This window comes from Apodemus sylvaticus, chromosome 7 (genome assembly GCF_947179515.1).
Source record: "Apodemus sylvaticus chromosome 7, mApoSyl1.1, whole genome shotgun sequence".
Lineage (NCBI taxonomy): Eukaryota > Metazoa > Chordata > Mammalia > Rodentia > Muridae > Apodemus > Apodemus sylvaticus.
Genome location: NC_067478.1, coordinates 23,298,683 through 23,320,921, shown reverse-complemented (window position 1 = coordinate 23,320,921; position 22,239 = coordinate 23,298,683). Strand labels below are relative to the sequence as shown.

The 22,239-nt window shown below is 41.3% G+C and overlaps 2 protein-coding genes across 2 annotated transcripts in view; one reads left to right on the top strand and one right to left on the bottom strand.

The window, feature by feature from the left end:
* Window positions 1-14,485, bottom strand: part of Il20rb (interleukin 20 receptor subunit beta) — a 34,481-nt gene extending 19,996 nt beyond the window's left edge. The window contains exons 1-3 of the mRNA XM_052187547.1: window positions 13,782-14,485; window positions 3,547-3,673; window positions 1,716-1,906 (exon numbers count right to left, since the gene is read on the bottom strand). Of these exons, the coding sequence (XP_052043507.1) occupies window positions 1,716-1,906; window positions 3,547-3,673; window positions 13,782-13,854 (391 nt within the window). The 5' untranslated portion in view covers window positions 13,855-14,485. The remainder of the gene's footprint in view (window positions 1-1,715; window positions 1,907-3,546; window positions 3,674-13,781) is intronic.
* Window positions 1-22,239, top strand: part of Stag1 (stromal antigen 1) — a 757,688-nt gene that overhangs the window by 237,919 nt on the left and 497,530 nt on the right. The window lies entirely within an intron of this gene.

Genomic DNA, 22,239 nt, shown 5'->3' with positions numbered 1-22,239 from the left:
GCCACTTCAGCCAGGGCCGGGAAAGATGCTTAGCAGAGAAGTCCACATATTGCAACAAAAGCCTCCCTGGCCTCCCATTCCAACAACCCCATTTTCCTCATCTGCTCACTGGCTCCCAGCTCTGGCATCCCCAGGGCAACAGTAATAATATTACCAACAGCTCATATGGTTCCCCTCAGCTATCCCATGAGGCAAAATATTGGACTCACACAGCTATCAAGTTCCAAATTGGATTTGAACCAACCCTCATAATTCCTCAGGGCCAATTTGGGATGCCTCAGCATCTACACCCTCCTAAATTCCACTCAACATCCTCTGACCTCAGTGACTTGACTTACTCCGTTACTGGAGACTGGAACCTTAAGTTCCTGAGCCCTCACTCCAAGCGGAGCTTCTGCCACTGGAAGAAAATGGGCCACTGGAGGCTCTGCCCTTCCCCGGCACCAAACTACTACCATCCTACCCACTCCCACCACAAACAAGGAGCTGCCTCCACACAGTCCATCCACTATGTGTGGCCTTTGCAGCCAAATCACTTTCTCAAGTGCCACCCAAGGTCTGCCTTAAGCTTCTCAGGAGGTCTCTGCCCCTTCTACCTACCCAGCCACCTACTCAAATCCTTCCGTTGTCTACATTTTAAACCCCCCTGGTTCTGGGACCCTGTCCTGCGTTCTTTTATCCTTGCCACATTGTCCTTGGACCTTCACATCATTTCCAGGCCTATAGCTAATACAGTTTTGTGTTGTGTGTTTGGCTTTCATCTCCAAGAATCCCAGGGCCTGATTTCTAGCTGCCAGTCAGACATCCACGGCATGCCATGTTGCAGGAGCACAGCTCCAAACAACACACAGACAGAGGGCCTCCTAATCCTCAAGATCTGTTGTTGCTCCTTCTGGGTTCTCTGCCTTGGACAGCACTCTCACAACCCAGGTAAGAAGGAAGCTAGACTTTGTCTCCCCACTCCATCCCTCATTAACCGATCCCCAAGCTCTGTCTATTTTAAATGCAACCATAGCTCCTGAATTCATCCACTCCCTCGTACCTCCTCTGCTACTCTAGAGACTAGAAACCATCTTGCCTTAGCTGAAATCAGGTCCCTTCTCGTTCTTCCTCTGCTCTGCAGGCTTACCCTACTCCGGGTCGCTTTCCTCACAGTGGCCATAGTATTTGTTCTGTAAGAAAGACATGGCCCAGACCCTGGCTCCTTCCATTGCTCCCATCTCCTGTCTTTACCATAGAGCCAGCTGCTTCATCTACCACACTGCCCATCCAGCCCTCACCTCATCCCAAACACACAGCTCCTTTTACACGATAGCCATGGCTTGCCCTTGGTCACTTACCTGCACTCTTCTCTTGCCTTTCAATCACTTTCCCGTTATAATTGCAATAGAAAAGTTATTTGCCAGCAACCACAGAAAGGAAATGTTTCTAGTAGCTGTCAAATGTACAGTTGCTTTCAAACACGAGGCTCCAGATGGGAAGATTGACAGGGGCATGATCAGAGTAAGAATCCCAGTGCCAGTGCGGGAACGTCAATACCCGTAGACCCTAACAAGGACAGTCAGGACTGACTCCCAAAGTGGGGAAGGAGAGAGACAGCAAGTGAAACAGTCAGCAACTTAAAAATATGTCAGTAAGATTTTATGTGTATAAGTACCCCAGTTATTTTGATGCTGAAGGTAGTTCCTATAAGGGCAGGAGGGTTTGTGCCTTACTTGTATTTCGATTAAAGGGGTGCTCCAGGTTGCTCCAGGCTGAAGTTTGTGAGCCCACCATTGCCATGACCCTGAAGTTATAGGGCACCGTGGCAGTGATGTCATCGGTGACATCACACTCCAGGTCTTTGGTAGGTGAGCACTGGCTGCTGGGGATCCAGATGTGGCTCATGTACAGGCTCTCATACTCCCTGGCCAAGGAGAAGAAGACGCAGTCATAGCACACCCTTTGAGGCAGACTAGAAGATGTTATAATTGCTGTCATTATGCTTTCGTGCGCCAGTAGAACAAGCATTCTCTCCCCAGCTCCAGATCCCCTGCTCCCTTCCCACCCCAACCACCATCCTCCTTTATTCCTCAGAAACCTTAGCAGTAGCCTCTGTCTGTCCCTGTCTCTCTACGTCCACTGTCACCACTCCCATCTCAGCTGCCTTGCCACACTGTGGCTTCCCATGTTCCACACTCTGCCATAGAGACTGCATTCTCAAACACTGCACACTCAGCCTGTAATGCTGTTCCTGTCCCTGATGACTTCCTGTGAGACACTGGCCTTCTTCCGTCCCTGTCCTCAAGGGCTCCTGCTCCTACCCTACTGACCTGTGGCTCACTCCTTCTAAAGCTGATGGTCTCTTTTCTTCTGTGGCCTCTACCTCTGTCTCCAAAGTTCTGTCTCTGCTAGCTCACAGGTAGGGTATCACCTCCTACAGAGGCCACCACCCAAGACAAAGGAGCTACAAACTCCTTTGCACCAGCCTTAACACCTTCCTATCGAGACTCCAAAACTCTGCAATTGGCTCTGAGCTCTGCTGCCCAATACAACTCTTGTTCTGATGACTGAAATGTTTTGCGTCAGTGTTGTTGTTCGGTGGGAGTGGCCATTTATGGCCATAGAGCATATGAAAAAGGAAGAAGGGAACTCAGGAACATGTTTCAATTCAGTAGGAACTTAAGTAGCAACTAGTAGCTAGTAGCTGAGGAGTGTACTCCCGGGTATTTAGTTCTCTCCTCCTGCTAGAATCTAGTTTCCCTGTATCTACAAATGTGCATCTTTGTATCCCCGACCAGAGAAGAATGTCTAGACATGTAGGGCTCCATTTGTGCTTATTGTCTTAATCCTGAGATTCCCCCAGGAAAAAAACCAGTTCCACAATTCTGAGTCAAATTTGAAGCAAGGTTTAATTAAACACTGACCAGGATGGACTTCAGTCAGGACAACTCCCTGGAATTCCCAGCTGAGTGGCCTCAAGGCAAATGCTGCAGAGGCTTTTAAGGACAAACCCATACAGCCACCACATTTTCCCATGTGGCCCTGTTATTTTCCAAGAACTGTAGCTCCTAACATCTAGGAAGTTACCTAGTCATTGGGGAGATAGGTTTACAGGTTAACCTCGGGTCTTACAATTGTTAATGAAATATGTTGAGCACTAACTCTGTCAGTCACTTCTCAGCAATTACTAGAACCTGGACATCTGAGAAAAACTAGACCCAAGTTCACCCATCTCTGGGCCAGCTGAACTTTAGGGTCAAGACGTATTTGGACTTCTTATCCAAATAAGTCAAGAAAACTATAGCCTCCTACACCTCAAATGATCTAACTCTCTGAATTTGTCCATTCCAACTGAGGACCAAACTCACCAGTTTTCTTACTGTTGAAAACAGGTACACCTAAATGTATTTGGGTAGTGTAAACCCATTAACACTAAGGGGTGGACTGGGTAAAACATCTATTCTTGAGTCTCAAAACCTCCTGGAATAGAGAAGGAGGGGCTATCCTTCTCAGAAGTGCTATCTAAAAAAGAAACACTGTTAAGCAAAAACAAATCAAACTCACCCCTGGTACTCCACAAAATAGAATATCGTCTCCCCTGGCTGGGTCACTGGGTTCCACATCAAGAAATGCTTCATGTTGGTTGATTGTATAGAAAAGTTCTGTGGAGCAGGCAGAACAGACACTCCATCTGGGAAGAAATGAAGTAGAGAAGCTGACCTCTGAGCAACAAGGAGCGCCCGCATGAAAAGCCTTACAGGTTCATCAACAGTGACTGCAGTTTTATCTCACTTGTGCCTTTGTGACATGGCATATTTGTAGTAATAACAATAGCTAAGCTTTAGTGAACATTGCTTATATTCTAAATAGGCCATTACTAGATTGTTACTGGATTATTCCATTTAATTTCCTTCTCTTCCTTCTCCTCTTCTGTTTGTTTGAGACAGGGTCTCTTTTTCACACAAAGAGACCTAAAACTCACTCTGTAGATTACCTTGCCCTCGAACTCAGAGAGCTACATGTCTCTGTCTCCCGAGTGCTGGGATTAAAGGTATTTGCCACTATGCCCAGCTGTTCATGACCCTACTGAGTAGAAGAACCAGTATTTTCCCAGTAAAAAAACAAACAGAGGCATGTTATTTGTTCAAGAGCATGTGTTTTTTTTTTCTTTTTTATAAGGCAGGATTTTTCTGTGTAGCCTTGCCCATCCTATGTAGACCAGGTTGATCTCAAACTCAGAGATCTACCTTCCCTGCCTCCTGAGTGCTGGGATTAAAGGCATGTCACATCACTGCCCAGCAAGGTATGTTTTTTTACTTAACAATTTATTATTAGTATGTATGTATGATATGTATGTATATGAGTGTGAATGTATATTCCATGGTGTATATATAGCATCAAAGGACAACTTTGGGGTTTATTCCACCAGTGGGAATCAGGTTCAAATGGATCAGCACTGACATTACCTTTAGTCAGTGAGCCATCTCACTGACCCTATTTATTTTAATAAACATAGAAAATGTATGCATTATATTTGTGGGTAACTGTGGTATTTTACCACATGAATGCAATGTGTTATTTCAAATAAAAGCAAGCCTATTTCAAACATTTATCATTTCTTTTTGGCTAAAAGCCTTCAAGCATCCTATCTTGTGGGCCTTTTGAAATACCTATTTCCCCTCTCTAATTACTCTACTGTGCAACAGGACATGAGAATAAGCTCTGCTATCCAACAGTAATTTAATCTTTGCTTTGTACTCTCTGTAATCACTACTTTCTCCAGCTTCTAGCTACCATTGTCATTCCATTCTAAAAATACACTCATCAACTCTTGAATAGTCCACCTGTGAGTGAGACTATGCGTTGTTTGTCTTTCTGTGCCTTTTTTATTTCACTTAACCGAATATCTTCCTGATCATCAATGTCAGCCTTTAATGGCCAAATAGTATGTCATTGTACATAGGTATTTTTATCCATGTATCACTGTAAATGTTGATTTTTATTTTCAGATGAATTGATGAGAGTTCTACCCAGATGATCCCAGAGCATTTCCTTCTCTGTTCTAGCACTATGCCTAAACCTGGATGTTTGTAGCCTCATTCAGTCTATCTTTCAAGCTGACTGATTCAATCCAGCTTCTCTTGGCTTCTGGCAGAATTGCTCTACATGGCCTCATACTAACTTTGAAAATATGTTCTAATCTTCTGGCTCCTTCTCATTCTCTGTCTTCACCTGTGCCTAGCTTGTTGTCTCTGTAACCTGTCTCTGTAAAACTGTCCTGGTAAAATTCACACACAAACACACACACACACACATACACACACACACACACACACACACACACACACAACTACCCACCAATTACCACATCACCACTTTTTTTCTCTCTCACTCTCTTAAGTAGCCTCTTTTCCTCTGTTGTTCTCATGTAAGTTGGGCGTATCCTATCTCTGATTCATTCTGTCAAATCTTTCTCTGATTTGACACTTTGTCTGCCCCTAGATTATCATTCCATTCTAAACATGCACTAGACCAACTCTTTGATAATCACTTTGATCATTTTCAAGCAAGGCTGTTTTCATCTACAAACCAACCTTATCTCTATTGTTTGGGATTAAAAATGTGTACTAAAGTATGTCTGTATTCCAGCCAGATCATATTGTAACACAGAGTGTGTATGAATTCTGGACAGATCATATCTTTGGATGTGATCCCTTGCCAGAGCATCTATTTTGCAGAATTAAAATTCCTCTACATCTTAGTTGATGGACATTTAGGTTAATTCCACATCCTAGCTTCTATAAACAGTGCAGTAGATATCTCCACACAGTTATTTAATTTTCCTTTGGGTAGTTTGTACCCAGTAGTAGGATAGTCAAGTCATATGATGGCTGCACTTTGAACATTTTAAAGAACCTCCACACTGCTTTCCATAAGGATTATAATGGCTTACATTTTCAGTAATCATGTACACCACCATTTGGCTTGTAAGTTTTAATTTTAATAAAGTAGTAAGTTCCAGGTTGTTACAGAGTTAGACCTGTCTCATTACTTTAAAAGAAAAAGACAAGAAATAAAAAAGAAAGATCATGCTATACCACTCCTGGGCATATACCCAGAGGATTCCCCACCATGTAATAAGGATACATGCTCTACTATGTTCATAGCAGCCCTATTTATAATTGCCAGATGCTGGAAAGAACCCAGGTATCCCTCAACAGAAGAGTGGATACAAAAAATGTGGTATATCTACACAATGGAGTACTATTCAGCCATTAGAAACAATGAATTCATGAAATTCTTAGGCAAATGGATGGAGGTAGAGAACATCATACTAAGTGAGGTAACCCAGACTCAAAAGGTGAATCATGGTATGCACTCACTAATAAGTGGTTATTAACCTAGAAAACTGGAATACCCAAAACATAATCCACACATCAAATGAGATACAAGAAGAAAGCAGGAGTGGTCCCTGGTTCTGGAAAGACTCAGTGAAACAGTATTTGGCAAAACCAGAACGGGGAACTGGGAAGGGGTGGGAGGGAGGACAGGGGAAGAGAAGGGGGCTTACGGGACTTTCGGGGAGTGGGGGGGGGCTAGAAAAGGGGAAATCATTTGAAATGTAAATAAATTATATCGAATAAAAAAAAATAAAAAAAAAAAGGAAAAAAAAAAGATCATGGAAGTAGACAAATGAAAACCCTATGTGTCTATGCATGTGTGTGTGATGTGTATATTTGCATATGTGTCTGTTTGACTGTGTGTGTCTATGTGGTGGGTGTAATTGTATGTATATTTGTGTGTATGTGTATACATCTGTGTGTGCCTGTCTGTGTATTTGTATGTCTATGTGGTATATATATTTGTGTTTAGGTGTATTTGTGTGCCTATGCTGTTTGTGTATATGTGTACTTGTATGTGTATGCATTTGTAGGTATGTGTGTGTATCTGTATGTCTGTCTGTTACTGTATGGTGTGTATATCTGTGTCTGTACTTTTGTCTGTGTGGATGTCTATGTGGTATATGAATTTGTGTGTATGTGTGTGCATCTGTGTGTGTACTTGTATATATACATATATATACACATATACATATACACACACACACACACACACAAGTTGCTGCTGGGATTTGAACCCAGAGCCTTGTGAATATTAAGCATGTACTGTAATCACTGAGAAAAACACACAGGCCCAACTAAAACAAGTCTGAAAGAGTCTGAGAAGATCATGAAAGATGACAAGATGGTGATCTGAGTTGGATCCCCAGAACCTATGTAAAGTGAGAGAAAATCAACCCCACAAAACTGTTCTGACCTCCACATAGGGACTCTGGCATTTGCTGCCCCCAATAAGAGTGAAGGGACCAATCCACACATTCCAAGACAGACAATAATTAAGAGTGCATGTGGGGCTAGAGATGGCTCAGCGGGTAAGACTGCTCTTCCAGAGGTCCTGAGTTCAATTCCCAGCAACCACAGGGTGGCTCACAACCATCTGCACAGGGATCTGATGCCCTCTTCTGGAGTGTCCAAAGACAGCTACAGTGTACTCTCATACATAAAATAAACAAATAAATATTTTTAAAAAGTGTACTGTGTGGCATCGGCAAAGATATAGATACACAGACCAAAAGGAGAAAATAAAGAGCTCAGAAACAAATCCACTGAAATATGTTCAAGTTTGATTTGACAAAGACACAAAAAATTCAGTAGAGGAATAGGAAGCCTGTAAAACAAATAATAGTTGGAAAGTTTGTATGTGCAGGAGAAATAAACCTCAACATAAACCTCACATGTTATATGTGGATCTTAACCTATCTCACAAATGATGACTACCTAGAATACATAAAGAACACTCAAACCTTAACAGTAGGAAATCAAACAACTAAAAGATAAAATGAAAAGGCATGAAGAGACATTTTACCAAAGGAAATATCCAGATAGCAAACAAGTGCATGAGAAGATATTTAAATCAGAGTTGGCATGATGGTTTAGTGGTTAAGAGCACTGACTGCTCTTCCAGAGAACTCGGGTTCACGTCCCAGCACCAACACATCAGCTCACAACCACTGTAACTCCAGCTCCAGGGGATCCAATACCTTCTTCTAGCCTCCACGGGCACATGCATCCCAAACACCCATACATGTAAGTAAAATTTTGTTTAAAGATGTTTAAATCCTTTCCTATGGAGGAAATGCAAATTAACATGAGACAGCACCACGCAGCTATCTGGATGGCATAGCTGTGTAGTTAAAGTTATAAAATGAAATTCTGGCAAGGACAGAGAAGATGAATCCCTCACACACTGCTGGTAGAAATGTAAATTGGCACATTGATTCTGGAAAAAAATGGCTTGGCAGTTTCTTTTAAAACTAAATATGAAATTAGTATCTGATTTAGCGGTTGTGATCGTGGGCATTTATCCTAGGGAAATGGAGATTTCTGCCATATAAGATGTGCACATGAATGTTTGAAATTGAACTGGAATGGGCCCAAGTGTCGAAATTTCAATAGGCGACTGCTTACAAAGGGTGAATGTTACAAGTTAGAGGCTCAGGGTGGCAAGGAAACAGACTGGCCCCTCCAACCTCCAGAAGGGACACAGTGACCGCTAACAACCTGAGGCACCCGTTCTTCATGATTATTTGACAATTATTTCAGACTTCGAGAGCAGCTGCCCAATAGCAGAGGGAACTTCTGTATACCTTCATCCATCCTTCCATGCATCCACAGACACAGCGTGACTGTGAAGTAAGACTGACATATAATTGCAGGGTCACTGGCTACAGTCAGTCTCCTCAGCCTCTGCAATCTCCTCTACAGTCTTCTAATCAGTCCCCCCAGTTTTCCCCCTTCGTGCTCTTTTCTTTCTTCCAGGAACTGGTCCAGGATTCCCCGTGTAGCTGTCACATCTAGTTAGTCTCCCCCAATCTGTTCTCAATCTGTCTTTGTTTTCTATGACCTTGACATTTCTGAGGAGCAACTGGGTTGGCTGTTTTATAGATCTGTTCTCAGTTTGGGTCTGTTTTCACCAGGTTTCAGTGAAGTTACTAAGGGTTGCTTGTTTTATTGGATGTCTTTGCCATTACATCCCGAGAGTGACAGGATGCTGCACCAAGTCCAGTTCCTTCAGTATCCTTCATGAATTTCTCAAAGACCAATGAAGGTGACTGCACCCTGAGGGAGATGGTTAGGTCGGCATTGGTAAGCTGCTGGTTCCAGACAGGCTGCAATATCTCTTGACCTTTGACCTCATAGTAAGATCCCTGGCTCACCACACTCTAAGTTATGTCCATCAACCAACCACTCCTTTGCCCTATGAAGTCCAAATACAGTGAGTGAAGTCCAGTCTGAGGCTGTGAATAATTTCTCCAGCTGAGTGAGGGCATTGCTGTGGATTTGATGCAACAAAGGTGTATGTGTCCCCAAGGCCCAATATGCTCCACTTGGCCCTCTTCCATGAGGTACAAGAAAACTCCCAGGCAAAGTCTACTATGCATTCTTTCTGTTGGCATTCATTTCCATCTTTCTACGTGCTCCAAACCAGGGCAAGTCCAAGCAACCAATTGCAAAACGCTGATACGAGTTTGCCTTGTATGCACAGGGCACAGTATCAATATGTGTAATTATCAGATGTTAATCTTGATCTGTGAAGCTACCAATTTACCTGTTAAAGTTAATAAGTGTGATGAGAAAGACATGTGAAAGTATGTAAATTCCTTTCAGCCTCTCATACATTAATTTTGACAAGTGCTGGTAGGTAGCTCTTTGTGCAATCACTGCAGTTGTAATCTGAGTCACTTTTAACTGAGCAGCGATTCTGCTGTAAGGACGAGTCAGTCCTCCACTCTTGGCTGTGCTCCCAGTGATTCCCACAGATGAATAGATCCTAGGCACTGCTTTCATGTTACCGATAAATCCAATGCTGCTATTATTTGTTTTGTTATTTGGTTGTTCCAGTGTGTTCCTATGAAAACTCTTTCAGGCTGATTCTTGTGTCCGTTTGGCTCTTGTCACCCCCTCCCACTCTTTCTGCATTTTCCTCTTATTAATCTGCTTTGGTTTGGGGTTGTTTGGTTGTTTGGTTTGGTTTTTTGTTTGTTTGTTTTTTGTTTTTTGTTTTTTGTTTTTTTTTTTTTTGAGACAGGATCTACGTAGCCTTTACTGGCTTCAAAATGGCTTTAATGACACCCATCCTTGTCAATAGACTTTAAATTAATAACTCTAGATCTACAGATTTCGAATGATGCAGTTATCAAAACTAAGGGATGCTGTGGGTCAATGATCACCAAAAAAACTCCCGGACTTGAATTTGGATTTTGCCAATTCTTCCACAAACACTGTTTCCATTCCAAGATCCAACCCAAGCTGCCCTGCTACCCTTGGGCCCCCATCCTATTTTACGCACTCCGTTGCTTACCACACATTGCTCCTGTCTCATCTTGCATTCTCCTTGCCCAGTCTTGTAAGCATCCACTTCTCTGAAGGGCCCCACCTAGGCTGTTTCGCAGATGAATTTGTAATCTATGGCTATGCAGCCTTGGCAGTTCTATTTGTACAAAGCTCCCCGAGGGGCTCCAGTGTTCATTTGAGACTGGAACACCGATCTAGAGCTTACTTCTGGTGGATAAAGAATAGTTTAAAATACATTAACCCTCCAAATGTTGAAGGTTGCAGTGTATTTTCTAGCGGTCTTTATGGTTACTGAAAACAGGGGATGGTTTTGTTCATCTCTAAGCAGCACCTAGCTCAGAGCCCATCAGAGAAAAGGAGCTCGGAAACACTAAGCGAAGGAAACGGAACTGAGCAAGTGAGCCACACCCATCTTGACTCCCATAGGGAGTCAGCTTAGGCCTGGTGTTTCTCCTAATCCCCTAGCCATCGAGGTCCTTTTAGTTGCTCTAAGATTCACATCTCCCAGACATCTGTCTCCTAAAATCTTAGGTGCAAGGGAGGCAGCAGGAAGGCGTCCTCCACTAAGACACGGGGCAAACTTTCCAGGCAGAAAATGCTGCATCTCTTCCTACCTGGACCCCTCTGGTCACCTCTGCTTGTTTGGTTTCCCTTCTACCACCCTTTCCTCCAACAGTCTTTAAGGTAAATGCATTGGGAAAGGTATCCATCCCCTTAATCCCTTCTTCTGTCACCCTCCTTTTTTTTTCTGGCCTGCTCTATGTCTCCCCTCCTTCTCCACAGAAGAACAACGTATGCACGCATGCAGAACTTTTGTCTGGAGCTGCTAAGTCAGGCATGCAGAACTTTTGTCTGGAGCTGCTAAGTCAGAGTTGAACTCCAATTCCCCCATTGATCAAATACCTGAATAAAAAACTGAACCTTTCTGAGTCTTGATTCCTGGTGTAAGATGGGGATCATCAGACCCATCTTGCAGATTGATGTGTCTGAAGAACTTTCACTGCTAACCTAGAAGATATAGTGTACTCAGAAATGAGAGCCATGTCTACTGACACAGGCTTAGAATTCAGTCTACATGGGAGGGAGAAGCAGGAGGATTCAAGCAAATTCAAGCCCTACCTGGGTTATAGAGCAAGCTCAAGGCAGCTTGGAAAATGCAGGGAGACCCCAACTGAAACATAGAAAGTTACCGAAACAAAAAAACAAGCAGGGACAAGGCTCTGAGAACACAGTTCAATAGTAGAGCAAGTGCATCAAAATGCATTAGGCCATAGGTCCAATCTTAGGAGAGAAAGAAGAGAGGGGGCGGGAGGAGTTAAGTTAGAGGAAGACAACTGTGAATGTCATTGTTATAAGAATACCCAAAACATAATCCACACATCAAATGAGGTACAAGAAGAAAGGAGGAGTGGCCCCTGGTTCTGGAAAGACTCAGTGAAACAGTATTCGGCAAAACCAGAACGGGGAAGTGGGAAGGGGTGGGTGGGAGGACAGGGGAAGAGAAGGGGGCTTACGGGACTTTCGGGGAGTGGGGGACTAGAAAAGGGGAAATCATTTGAAATGTAAATAAATTTTATCGAATAAAAAAATTTTAAAAAAAAGTTCCTTTAAAAGTAAAAAAAAAAGTTACCAAATTTTGCTTCATGGAAAATATATCTCAATGAGGCCTCAAATATCAAGGATGTAAGTGCACACAGATCTGCAAAATATTTGCAGCTTTTAAACAATGGAAAGTTTAATTAAAAATCTGTTGAGATTTAAAAAAAAAAAAAGAATCAGGAAGCAGTTTCCGTTTCTTTTTTTCTTCTTTTTTTTCTTTTTTGGTTTTTTGGATTTGGTTTATCCGAGACAGGGTTTCTCTGTATAGCCCTGGCTGTCCTGGAACTCTGTAGACCAGGCTGGCCTCGACTCAGAAATCCGCCTGCCTCTTGCCTCCCAGAGTGCCAGGATTACAGGTGTGCGCCACCACCGCCTGGCAGGAAGCAGTCTCCTAAACCATCCACTATTATTTGGAAAAGACGAAGCAAGTCAACTATACTCATCTACCAAGTGATCTAGTAAGCAGCAGAAGTTCATTCTGCACTTGGAAAGTTTGCCTATGTAGTCCTGAGTAAATGGTCTAAATTGCATGGAGGCAAAGACGCCACCTTTGCAATACCAAAAGATAAGAATAATTAGCATTTGGGGCAGGGGTGTTGAAGTTTTTACAAACTTATTTGTATTGTCTTGTTTTAGCCTCTCAAGACTTTGAGGTAGCTGTTATAAACATTTCACAGATGGGGAAAATGAAGTTATATGACCAGTGGCTAAACTAGTAAGTCAGAAACACACACAGACACAGACACGTGGTGGGGTGTAGCAGGACAGACAGAGGTCAGAGGACAACTTGAGGAAGCTGGTTCTCTCCTTCCACTGTTGGGTTCTGAGGATTGAACTCAGCTGTCAGGCAACACAGTACCTTTACCTACTGAAGCATTTCAACAGCCCCTGTGGGAAAATTATAACAAGGCAAGGCAAAAAAGCAGTAATAGAATGCATCAACTGTGAAGAAGACAGCGAGGGGCCTGCAATCTATATTTGCCTTCTGAAAGGGGTGAAACATAGGCTCAAATAAATACAGGATGAGCCCTGCATATATAGACAACAAGTGTAGACAGTGTTTGCTGAACCTTTGGAACGCTGAAGGTTTGGGGGCCCAGAAATATCAGCCATTTCTATGTCAGCTACACTAAGAAAAGTTGCCTTAGTACTCAAGGCTCCTACTGACACCACAAAGTAACCAGAACGTTGGAGTATTTAAGCTAGAAATTTCTCTTAAACGCAGTTTGACTTAAAGAAACACTAACAGGTAAGGAAGGAGCTGCAGTTTGGGAACAATAAAGAATGCAATTATAAAGAGCCAGGAGTGGAACAGAAACTTATGCAATCTTACCGGGAGAGAAAATGTCCCAAACCAAATCTATTTTTAAATAGTATGAAGTACCTTTTTCTGTAATGACCGAGAGAGAAATCTAACTTTTGTAAATCTTATGTCCAATATGAAGCTTATAAACATCTTTTTGTATTTGTCAGAATCTTTAATCATTTTAAGTGCCACGTGGAAAATAACTGCAATAACTATATCTTAACCCTTCAAATACCAGATGAAATAGCAAAATGCACAGAACTCTGAAGACTATTTTAATGCCATCTTTCTATATTGTTCTGTGGATATTAGGAGGAAAATTTCCAAACAGGATGCAGGGATTTGAGATGGGAAAAATGGAGATAAGGTTTTAATAAAATAGACATTTTAATTCAACCCCAAACCCAGGAAAGTATGTGTCACCTTCTTAACCTATATTCAAGGCCCAAACTATCAGTTGTATTTAAATTCATTCTTACCAGTGAGAAAACCTGAGGTCATGCTGTAGAAAAACCACATGATCGGACTTGTCCAGACTCCTTGAAAAACCATTACGCTGGCCTGTTTGGTGTGAGGGTCTCCGGCAAACTTAGCTTGCCCTGAGACACTGTTCTGTTCCAGAATGAAGCTCTGTGTCCATCCTAGCCACCTTGCTGCAGGAAGCAGATGTTGGTGCTGAGGTCGGGGTTGCAATGAAGCTTAAATAGTTGCGAAAAGGGGAGCTGGCCCAAATGCTCGAATGGGCGGGCTTGGCAGCACCCTCCTTTTTGCCCAAACCCAGATATTGCATCAAGGGGAGTGGCCCGTATGAGTTCCAGAGAAACGATAACTGGGAACGAGCTATCTGCCTGAGGGAGGCATCTGGGCATACAGGCTGTTGTGGAGGGCCCTGCGTCTCACCAGCGAGTGGCCAGGATTATTTCCCTACTCATCAATAGCTTCCTCTGCCAAGTACCTCTCTGCCTGTCCATGCAAGCTGGGTGCTAATTAGCTCTGCTTGCTGATACATACCTCTGGAAAAGCGGGGAAGTTAAATGATTGCCACCGCTACTGTGTCTGTCCTACAGTGCTAGGGACCCTGTGCAAGCTACACAAGCACTCTGCCACGTTGACTCCATTTGAAATAGCATTTTACAAGGCAAAAGGTAAAGAATAGTAGCTTATATTTTCAAATCTGTAAAAAGAAAATCTAGGCCACAATAAGCTAACAAAACTGACATCTTGACATAGAAGAAACAGTAAATGGAAATTAAAAACGTGAACAAGATTCTTTATCAAATACCTTTTAAAAATATTGAATCCTGAGAATGTACTACTGAAAATTAAAAGTAATTTTAAAACTTTGAAGGGAAATCCTGTAATAGAAATTGGCCCCTTAAACTTCAATTTCTTAAGGACTTTAAAAACCTCAATGTGCAAATTACAATGATAAACTGAACACTAGTTTGAGAATAAGCATTGTTTTTTTTTTAATGGAACTTTTTTTGGGGGCGGAGGGGTTCCAGTTTTGTAACTTACTTGCAAGATAATTTTAGGAGAGTCATTGACTCACTCAACAAACATTCACTAGGAGTTTACTATGTGCAAAATCTGGGAATTCACAGTTCTTATCCTTTCCCAACTGATAAAGATACATAAATAAGCATGGGGTAATATTGAATACAGTGAAGGAACCACAGGAGATACTGAAGTAGAAATCCCCAATCTACTCTTATGGGATTGAAGAAGGCTTCCTGAGGAGGAAACTGGCGTGGAGTATTAAACTAAGGAGAAAAATATTAGCCACGTGTGTTTTGTACAAGTAGTGAGCAAGGCTGGGGTGGAAAGACATGGCAAGCCAGACAGAAACAAGGCCTAGACAGCTTTCAGTGTTTGCTGAGGGACTTCCAGTGTCTCCTGAGAGCAGTCAATACCAAGGGCAGGGTTTTAAGCTCATAATTCATGGTGACATATTCTACATTTGAGTCTTAAAAGGTTTCTGAGAAAGCAAGGAAGAGGCAGACTAGAGGGAATTCTGTCAGAAATCCAGGTGAGAGATACTGTCAGCCGCCTACTCTAGCTTTCCTATGTCCGTGGGAAAAACAAAAACCTTAAGATGCTGGATTTGGTAGAATGGGAGCTCCTACTTGTTGCATGGATTGGGAGGGACCAGGAAGAGGAGCCAAACAGGACTTTCCCATTCTGGTTTGGATAGAGAGCAGTGGAGAGAACAGAAAGGAGCAGAGTAAGGCGGGACCAAAACAGACAGGACTGGGGGTCTGTAGAAAAGAGGCTGCATACTCATGCCTCATACACTTTGATTTAAAGCATATGTGAGCTGTCACATTCCCGATACATAAATAAGCTATCTCAAATTGATGTCATGGAAACTTCCTCTGCCTATGGAAAGAGCTTGTACAAAGAACATGTGCATTAAGGAGGGTGTGAATACACATATCCATACCAGGGCAAGAACATGAACTAGGGGTGAGGTAGGAGGGTAGCTCAGAGAAGTGGATCCAGTACAAACTACAGTCCTGAAAACAATGAGGCATGGTGTGATTGCTGGGGCAGAGTACAGAATAGAGTCTCCGGTGAGTTAATCATTAAAAAATGTTCCCTGGATCTAACAACTGGAAAGTCATTGTAATCCCAGCAAGAGGAGTTCCTGTGGAAGCCTTGGATCAGAACCTCGATCATTGTGGGCTAAAGAATAAATGGAAAAACTAATGACCATTTGATGAAGAGGAAGAAAACAATTCCATCAGCCTTTCTTTCTTTTTTTTTTTTTTCATTTGTAAAAAAATGTCTTGCAAAATAGTTGTGGGAATCAAGAATGGGGGCAGGAAATCCAGCATAAATATGCCCAACTCCAGGTTCTTTTCATTTAACTGCTTCCCAGTTAACACTAAAAGGAGCATGACCCATGAAATTAGTTAAGAGAATAAGCAGGAAGTGGGTCTCAAAATGGAATATACCCACATATGTTTGAAAAGGGGTTGGATGAGTTCATGACTCGCCACCCAGATAGAGCAACTTGAGCAAGTTTGAGATGGAAACATTGAGGATAGTCAATCAAAGGACAAAAGAGAAAATGCAGACAGAAGTAATGGAAGTAATGCAACCAAGAGTCAAGACTCACATGGCTGAGCTGAGGGGCAGTCTGCCACCAAGCCATGGATGGGATCATAGAATGGTTAGTTCTGCTTGGCATGAGTCTAGACCAAGACAAACCAGCCAAATATTACCACCTTGACAGGCATCTGCCAATTTCTCACAAGCAACTATAGGCCCAAACTTAGCACACACCTACAGAACATAAGAGATAATGTCATTGGCCTATCGTAGCTTTTGAATGTTTTTCTCAAGCTTGGGCACCACCCAGTAAAAAAGTCAGATGATGCGCCTCTGCCTGGGCTGTCACACTAGGTGAGGACTTCTGGATGGCTATGCCTCATTTGCTCAACTCCTGGCTGGGCTCTTGCCTGCTTCTCTTCTGCTTTGTCAATTCTCTTCCTATACTATCTCATCAACCAGTTGTGATCATATCTATGCAACATGCTCAAACTAAATTATCCTTTATCCTGTTGCCTCCGTATTTTGTTTCTTTTGTTGTTGTCGACACAAGGTCTCAAGGAGCCAAAACTGGTCTCAAACTATGTAGCCAAACTCAGATGATCTTTAACTTTCTGATCTTGACTCCATCCCCAAATTGCTGTGGCTGGTATACATCAACATGCACGGTTTAGATGGCACTGGAAATCAAGCCCAGAGGCTTGTGCATGCTAGACACCATTCTACCATCTGATCCCAGCCCTGCTGTCTGCTTTTCTGGGTTTTTCTGCAGAATTGGAGATCAGTCAGTTTGAACATGAACTGGTGAGTTGGATGGATAAGTGGGTAGTCTAAAAATAGCACTTACTTCCTACTTACTACTTAAACCTTTAGTATTTAATTTTGTTAGGTAAAACAAGGACATTATATAGAGAGGAAGTGAGGCAGAAGGAAAAATTTGATGGTCTTTTTTTTCACCCCCAATCCAAGGTTCACTCTTCAGCCTGTTAAGAGAGTCCAGGCACAGATCAACTGTAGAATTACTCTCTTCCTGTAATCTTCTTTTACCTCCCTGCTTTCATCACACAAACATCTCCATATACTGTTAAGCATATCTGACATTTAGCTGACATTTGTTTTTCCTGGAAGTGACGCAGATAATTTAAACAGTGGAATTCCTTTTAAGACCCTTTGTATGCAACACATCTCCTCCACTCCAGCTTAATTTCTACATTGCCAGACTCCAGTTTTCAGAGCTCTTGCATGCCTTTTAAAAAACTTCCTCTGTGAGGTTGGAGAAATGGTCCAGTGGTTAACAGTACCAACTGCTCTTCCAGAGAATCTGGGTTCAATTTCTACTCCACATCCCCACTCCCACCGCCCCCCCAATGGTGGCTTTCAACCTTTTCCAGTTCTCAGGGATCCAATCCCCTGGGTCTCCCTCCAAGGGCACTGACACACATGCAGGCAAAATATTCATACACATTTAAAAAGAGTTAAAAAAATAAAAAACCAAACAAACTAAATTAAATAAAACACTTTTCTTTGAATAGTCATTTCAATCTACTGACAAACTTCAAGAAATTAATCTCTTGAAATTAATAGGTTAAAATCTGGCACAGGTTCCTTCAAGTGTGTCTGGGCCACTGCCCCGAGCAGACCTTGGCACAAACTCCGCAGCCAGTACCACAACACCCAGAAGAAGCTCTACTCCCAGGCGATTTTACACGCACAGGATCCCAGGATCCCAGGAATTTGGTCACACCAGGATCTCAGGGTCCCAGAGGCAGCTTGAGTCCCAGGAGCTCGAACACACCTAGGATCTCAAGATCACAGGATCCCAGAGACAGCTTGACTCTGAAGAGTTCTGACACAACCAGGATCACAGGAAGGACAGGCTCCAGTCAGATATAGCAAGGGCAGGTAACACCAGAGATAACCAGATGGCGGGAGGCAAGCATAAGAACATAAGCAACAGAAACCAAGGTTACTTGGCATCATCAGAACCCAATTCTTCCACCATAGCAAGTCCTGAATACACCATCACACTGGAGTAGCAAGACTCAGCTCTAAATTCATTTCTCATGATGACAGAGGACTTTAAGAAGGACATACATAACTCCCTTAAAGAAATCCAGGAGAACACAGGCAAACAGCTAGAAGCCCTTAAAGAGGAAACACAAAAATCCCTTAAAGAATTACATGAAAACACAATCAAACAGGTGAAGGAAATGAACAAAACCCAGGATCTAAAAATGGAACTAGGAACAATAAAGAAATCACAAAGGGAGACAATCCTGGAGCTAGAAAACCTAGGAAGGAGATCAGGAGTCATAGATGTAAGCATCACCAACAGAATACAAGAGACAGAAGAGAGAATCTCAGGTGTGGAAGATACCATAGAAAATGTTAATACAACAGTCAAAGAAAACACAAAAAGCAAAAAGCTCCTAACCCAAAACATCCAGGAAATTCAGGACACAATGAGAAGACTAAACCTAAGGATAACAGGTATAGAAGAGAGTTAAGATTCCCAACTTAAAGGGGCAGTAAATGTCTTCAGCAAAATTATAGAAGAAAACTTCCCTAACCTAAAGAAAGAGATGTCCATGAACATACAAGAAGCCTACAGAACTCCAAATAGACTGGACCAGAAAAGAAATTCCTCCCATCACGTAATAGTCAAACACCAAATGCACTAAACAAAGAAAAATATTACAAGCAGTAAGGTACAAAAGGTCAAGTAACAACATATAAAGGCAGGCCTATCAGAATCACATCAGAGTTCTCACCAGAAACCATGAAGGCTAGAAGATCCTGGGCAGATGTCATACAGACCTTAAAATAAATGCCAGCCCAGGCTATTATACCCAGCAAAACTTTCAATTACCATAGACAGAAAAAACAAGATATTCCAAGACAAAACCAAATTTACACAATATATTTCCACAAATCCAGCCCTACAAAGGATAATAGATAGAAAACACCAACACAAGGAGGGAAACCACATCCTAGAAAAAGCAAGAAAGTAATCTTCAACAAACCCACACAAATATAATTCCACATCTAACAACAAAAATAACAGGAGGTAACAATCATCATTCTTAATCTCTTAATATGAAAATTATTACCAACATATCCTAACCGATTAAAATTTTAAAATATGAAGAATTAGAAATTTGGTGGCTGTCGCCCAGTGGTCTAATTTTGTAAATGGAGAAATCTAATAATGTACAATCCATATACACATTCTGCTTGTTTGTATGTGACAGTGTCTTGCTGTGTACCACATAATGGTCTTGAAATCGTGCTTCTCTTATCTCAGCCTCTCTATAAGTAGGATGTTTATTTGACGGTTTTATACTATACTATGGTTTTCAGAGCAGCTTACATTTTTCAAAATTATTTATACAGCCAAAAGAAGACAATGTGGGAGGAGGCTTGTAAGAGAACAAATAGTGAGACTGAATGTTTTGCTTGATATTTATAATTATTGTATCAATTTTGAAGATGACCTTATAAGTTACTCGGTTTTTTTTTTGGGGGGGGGGGTGCTTTTCAAAATCATCATAGTCAATGAATCAGAATCTTACCCTCACCTAATGTCTGTGCCACCCTCCAAGCAGAACCACTATTCATTGAAACAGTTAATGAATGACTTCACGGATAGACCATCTTAATACACACATGATTTCTTAAATGAATGTAGCCTGTTCTCTGTGGGCTGAGAATAATGACAATCACTCAAGTCAAATAGCTTTGACCATAGCAGGAAATCTGTATCCAAATAATTGTGCCTACAATTCATTCCTTGGCACAGCAGAACTGTCAACTCTTAGCCACTATGGAGGTAAAATCCTTTGGTGATGTGATGGACAATGAACTCCAATGTCTAAAAATTGTTATTTTTTGTACCACAGTAAGAGTCAAGATTTTAAGTTCTACTAAAAACAAAACAAAAAGACTTTATCTTTTTATGTTCATTTAATAACATGTCCATCATTTTTATGATTGGTATAAAAATATATATTGTGAATATAATAAAAAATAAGTTAAAAAAAAAAACCTTTAAAACTCTAACACTGTCATCTTCCTGAAGTTGTATCTAGTTTCTAGAAAACACTACCCAGTAAATCCCATTAAGATGGAGAATCAGGTTTTATTCTTGACAGCCCCTTATAGTTAAAGGCTCTATACTTAAATGAAACAAATAACATTTTAAAACTCTGGGAACCAGAAATGATGCTTTCTTTATAAGTGAACATTTTCATGATAGTCTAATGCTTTGGGCTACAGTTTTTCAATTGCAGGTTGCCATTAAGTGGTGCCCACAACATCTAAGCGCTTTCATCACTTTAAGACTCACTTCCACCTTCTGTTAATCCTGTGCTACAGCTTCATCCATTTGTCTTCTCCACTTGGGCTTTACATCACTAGAATGCAAATTTCACAAAAGCTTTGCTTTTTATTTCATTGTACTGCTGGGTGAAAACACCTTCACACCTGTGCAACTAAAGAATCAAGGTAGAATTGTTTTAGGCCAAGATGAAAGTGCTACAGATGGGAACCAAGAATTCAATACAGGACTTTGAGAGACATGCAAGATCAAACTACAGCAACAATTCATAACTAAAATTTTCATCTTAAAAGCAAGCCATGAAATCAGTATTTGTTCTGTATAATACCGATCTATCTACAGCTTAGAAAACATACTACGTATGACATCGTTGCTCTTGAGAAGCCATGCTTACTTGGGAATTACTAAATTTTTTCTGTAAGTGTTCAAATCTACTCCAGCTATTCCTTATTTAGCCTATATTTAGACAACACTTACTCTCTTTCTGGAATCCATCTTCTTGTCTTGACAATTTCCAAGTAATAAGATCATTACCTGCCAGTTCCCAAAAATGTAACTAAGCCCAAGAATTTAAAACAATCTTTTCTTCCTACACGTCCTCTTAGATTACTACTTGAAAATATTTCGTTTTGTTTTCCTGTTTGTCAATGAGGTATGAGAGAGAAAACTTTTGTAACAGTAAGACCAGCTCTCACTGTGCTGTAACCTCATGTAGAAGCATTTAAAGTCAGAGTTGGTTGAGCAATTTCCTAGCATGCGTGAGGCACCTGTTCTACTATCCAGCACTACAAAGATAAATATATCAGCCAGCTTGTCCCTGCTAGGCTACTGGAGGCATCAAACCAGTTCTGAAATTGATAGAGATTAGTGACCTGGCCAGAAAAAAAAATCAAATTTTGGTTTAAAACCCATCTGTGTATATACCCAATGATAGCAAACCCTTCCTCTTTACACCTGAGCAAGCAGTTAACTTCTTATTTCATTCAACAAATCTAGGCAAATCACATATTCTTTCAAATACAGAGACTCCTATAAGTAAACTAGAAATGTGCAGGTAACAGCAAGAATGAGGGTGTGGACTAGGCTTGTTTTGCTGTCTGCCATGTTTAGAATATAGATTTGCTGAACACTACACTAACAGAACTAGCCAAATCAGGAGTATGTTTTTCAAGCCTCTGGATGTGATTCAGAAAATAATAAGTTTTATATTGAACAAAATTCAAGGAGTGACCATAGTTGTAAAAAAAAAAAAAAAAACCTAGAAAACAGTTAAGAAAGCTATACAAAGGTTTCTTGTCTTGTAATAACTATTAAAATGAAAAAGCAAAAGCTGTAATGTTACACTCCAAATTCATTGATTTGGACATAGGAACTGTTTCTGAAAAATGATAATTTCATATTCAAGGCCAAAAAATTCTACATGCAATAGGAAAAATAGAAAGAAACAATAAATCAATATGGCTATAAATTATGGGTTAAGAGTTGGGAAAGACTTTTATTATTCTGTTTGAATGTCTTTCACATGTATCTAATGGTACCATCCACAT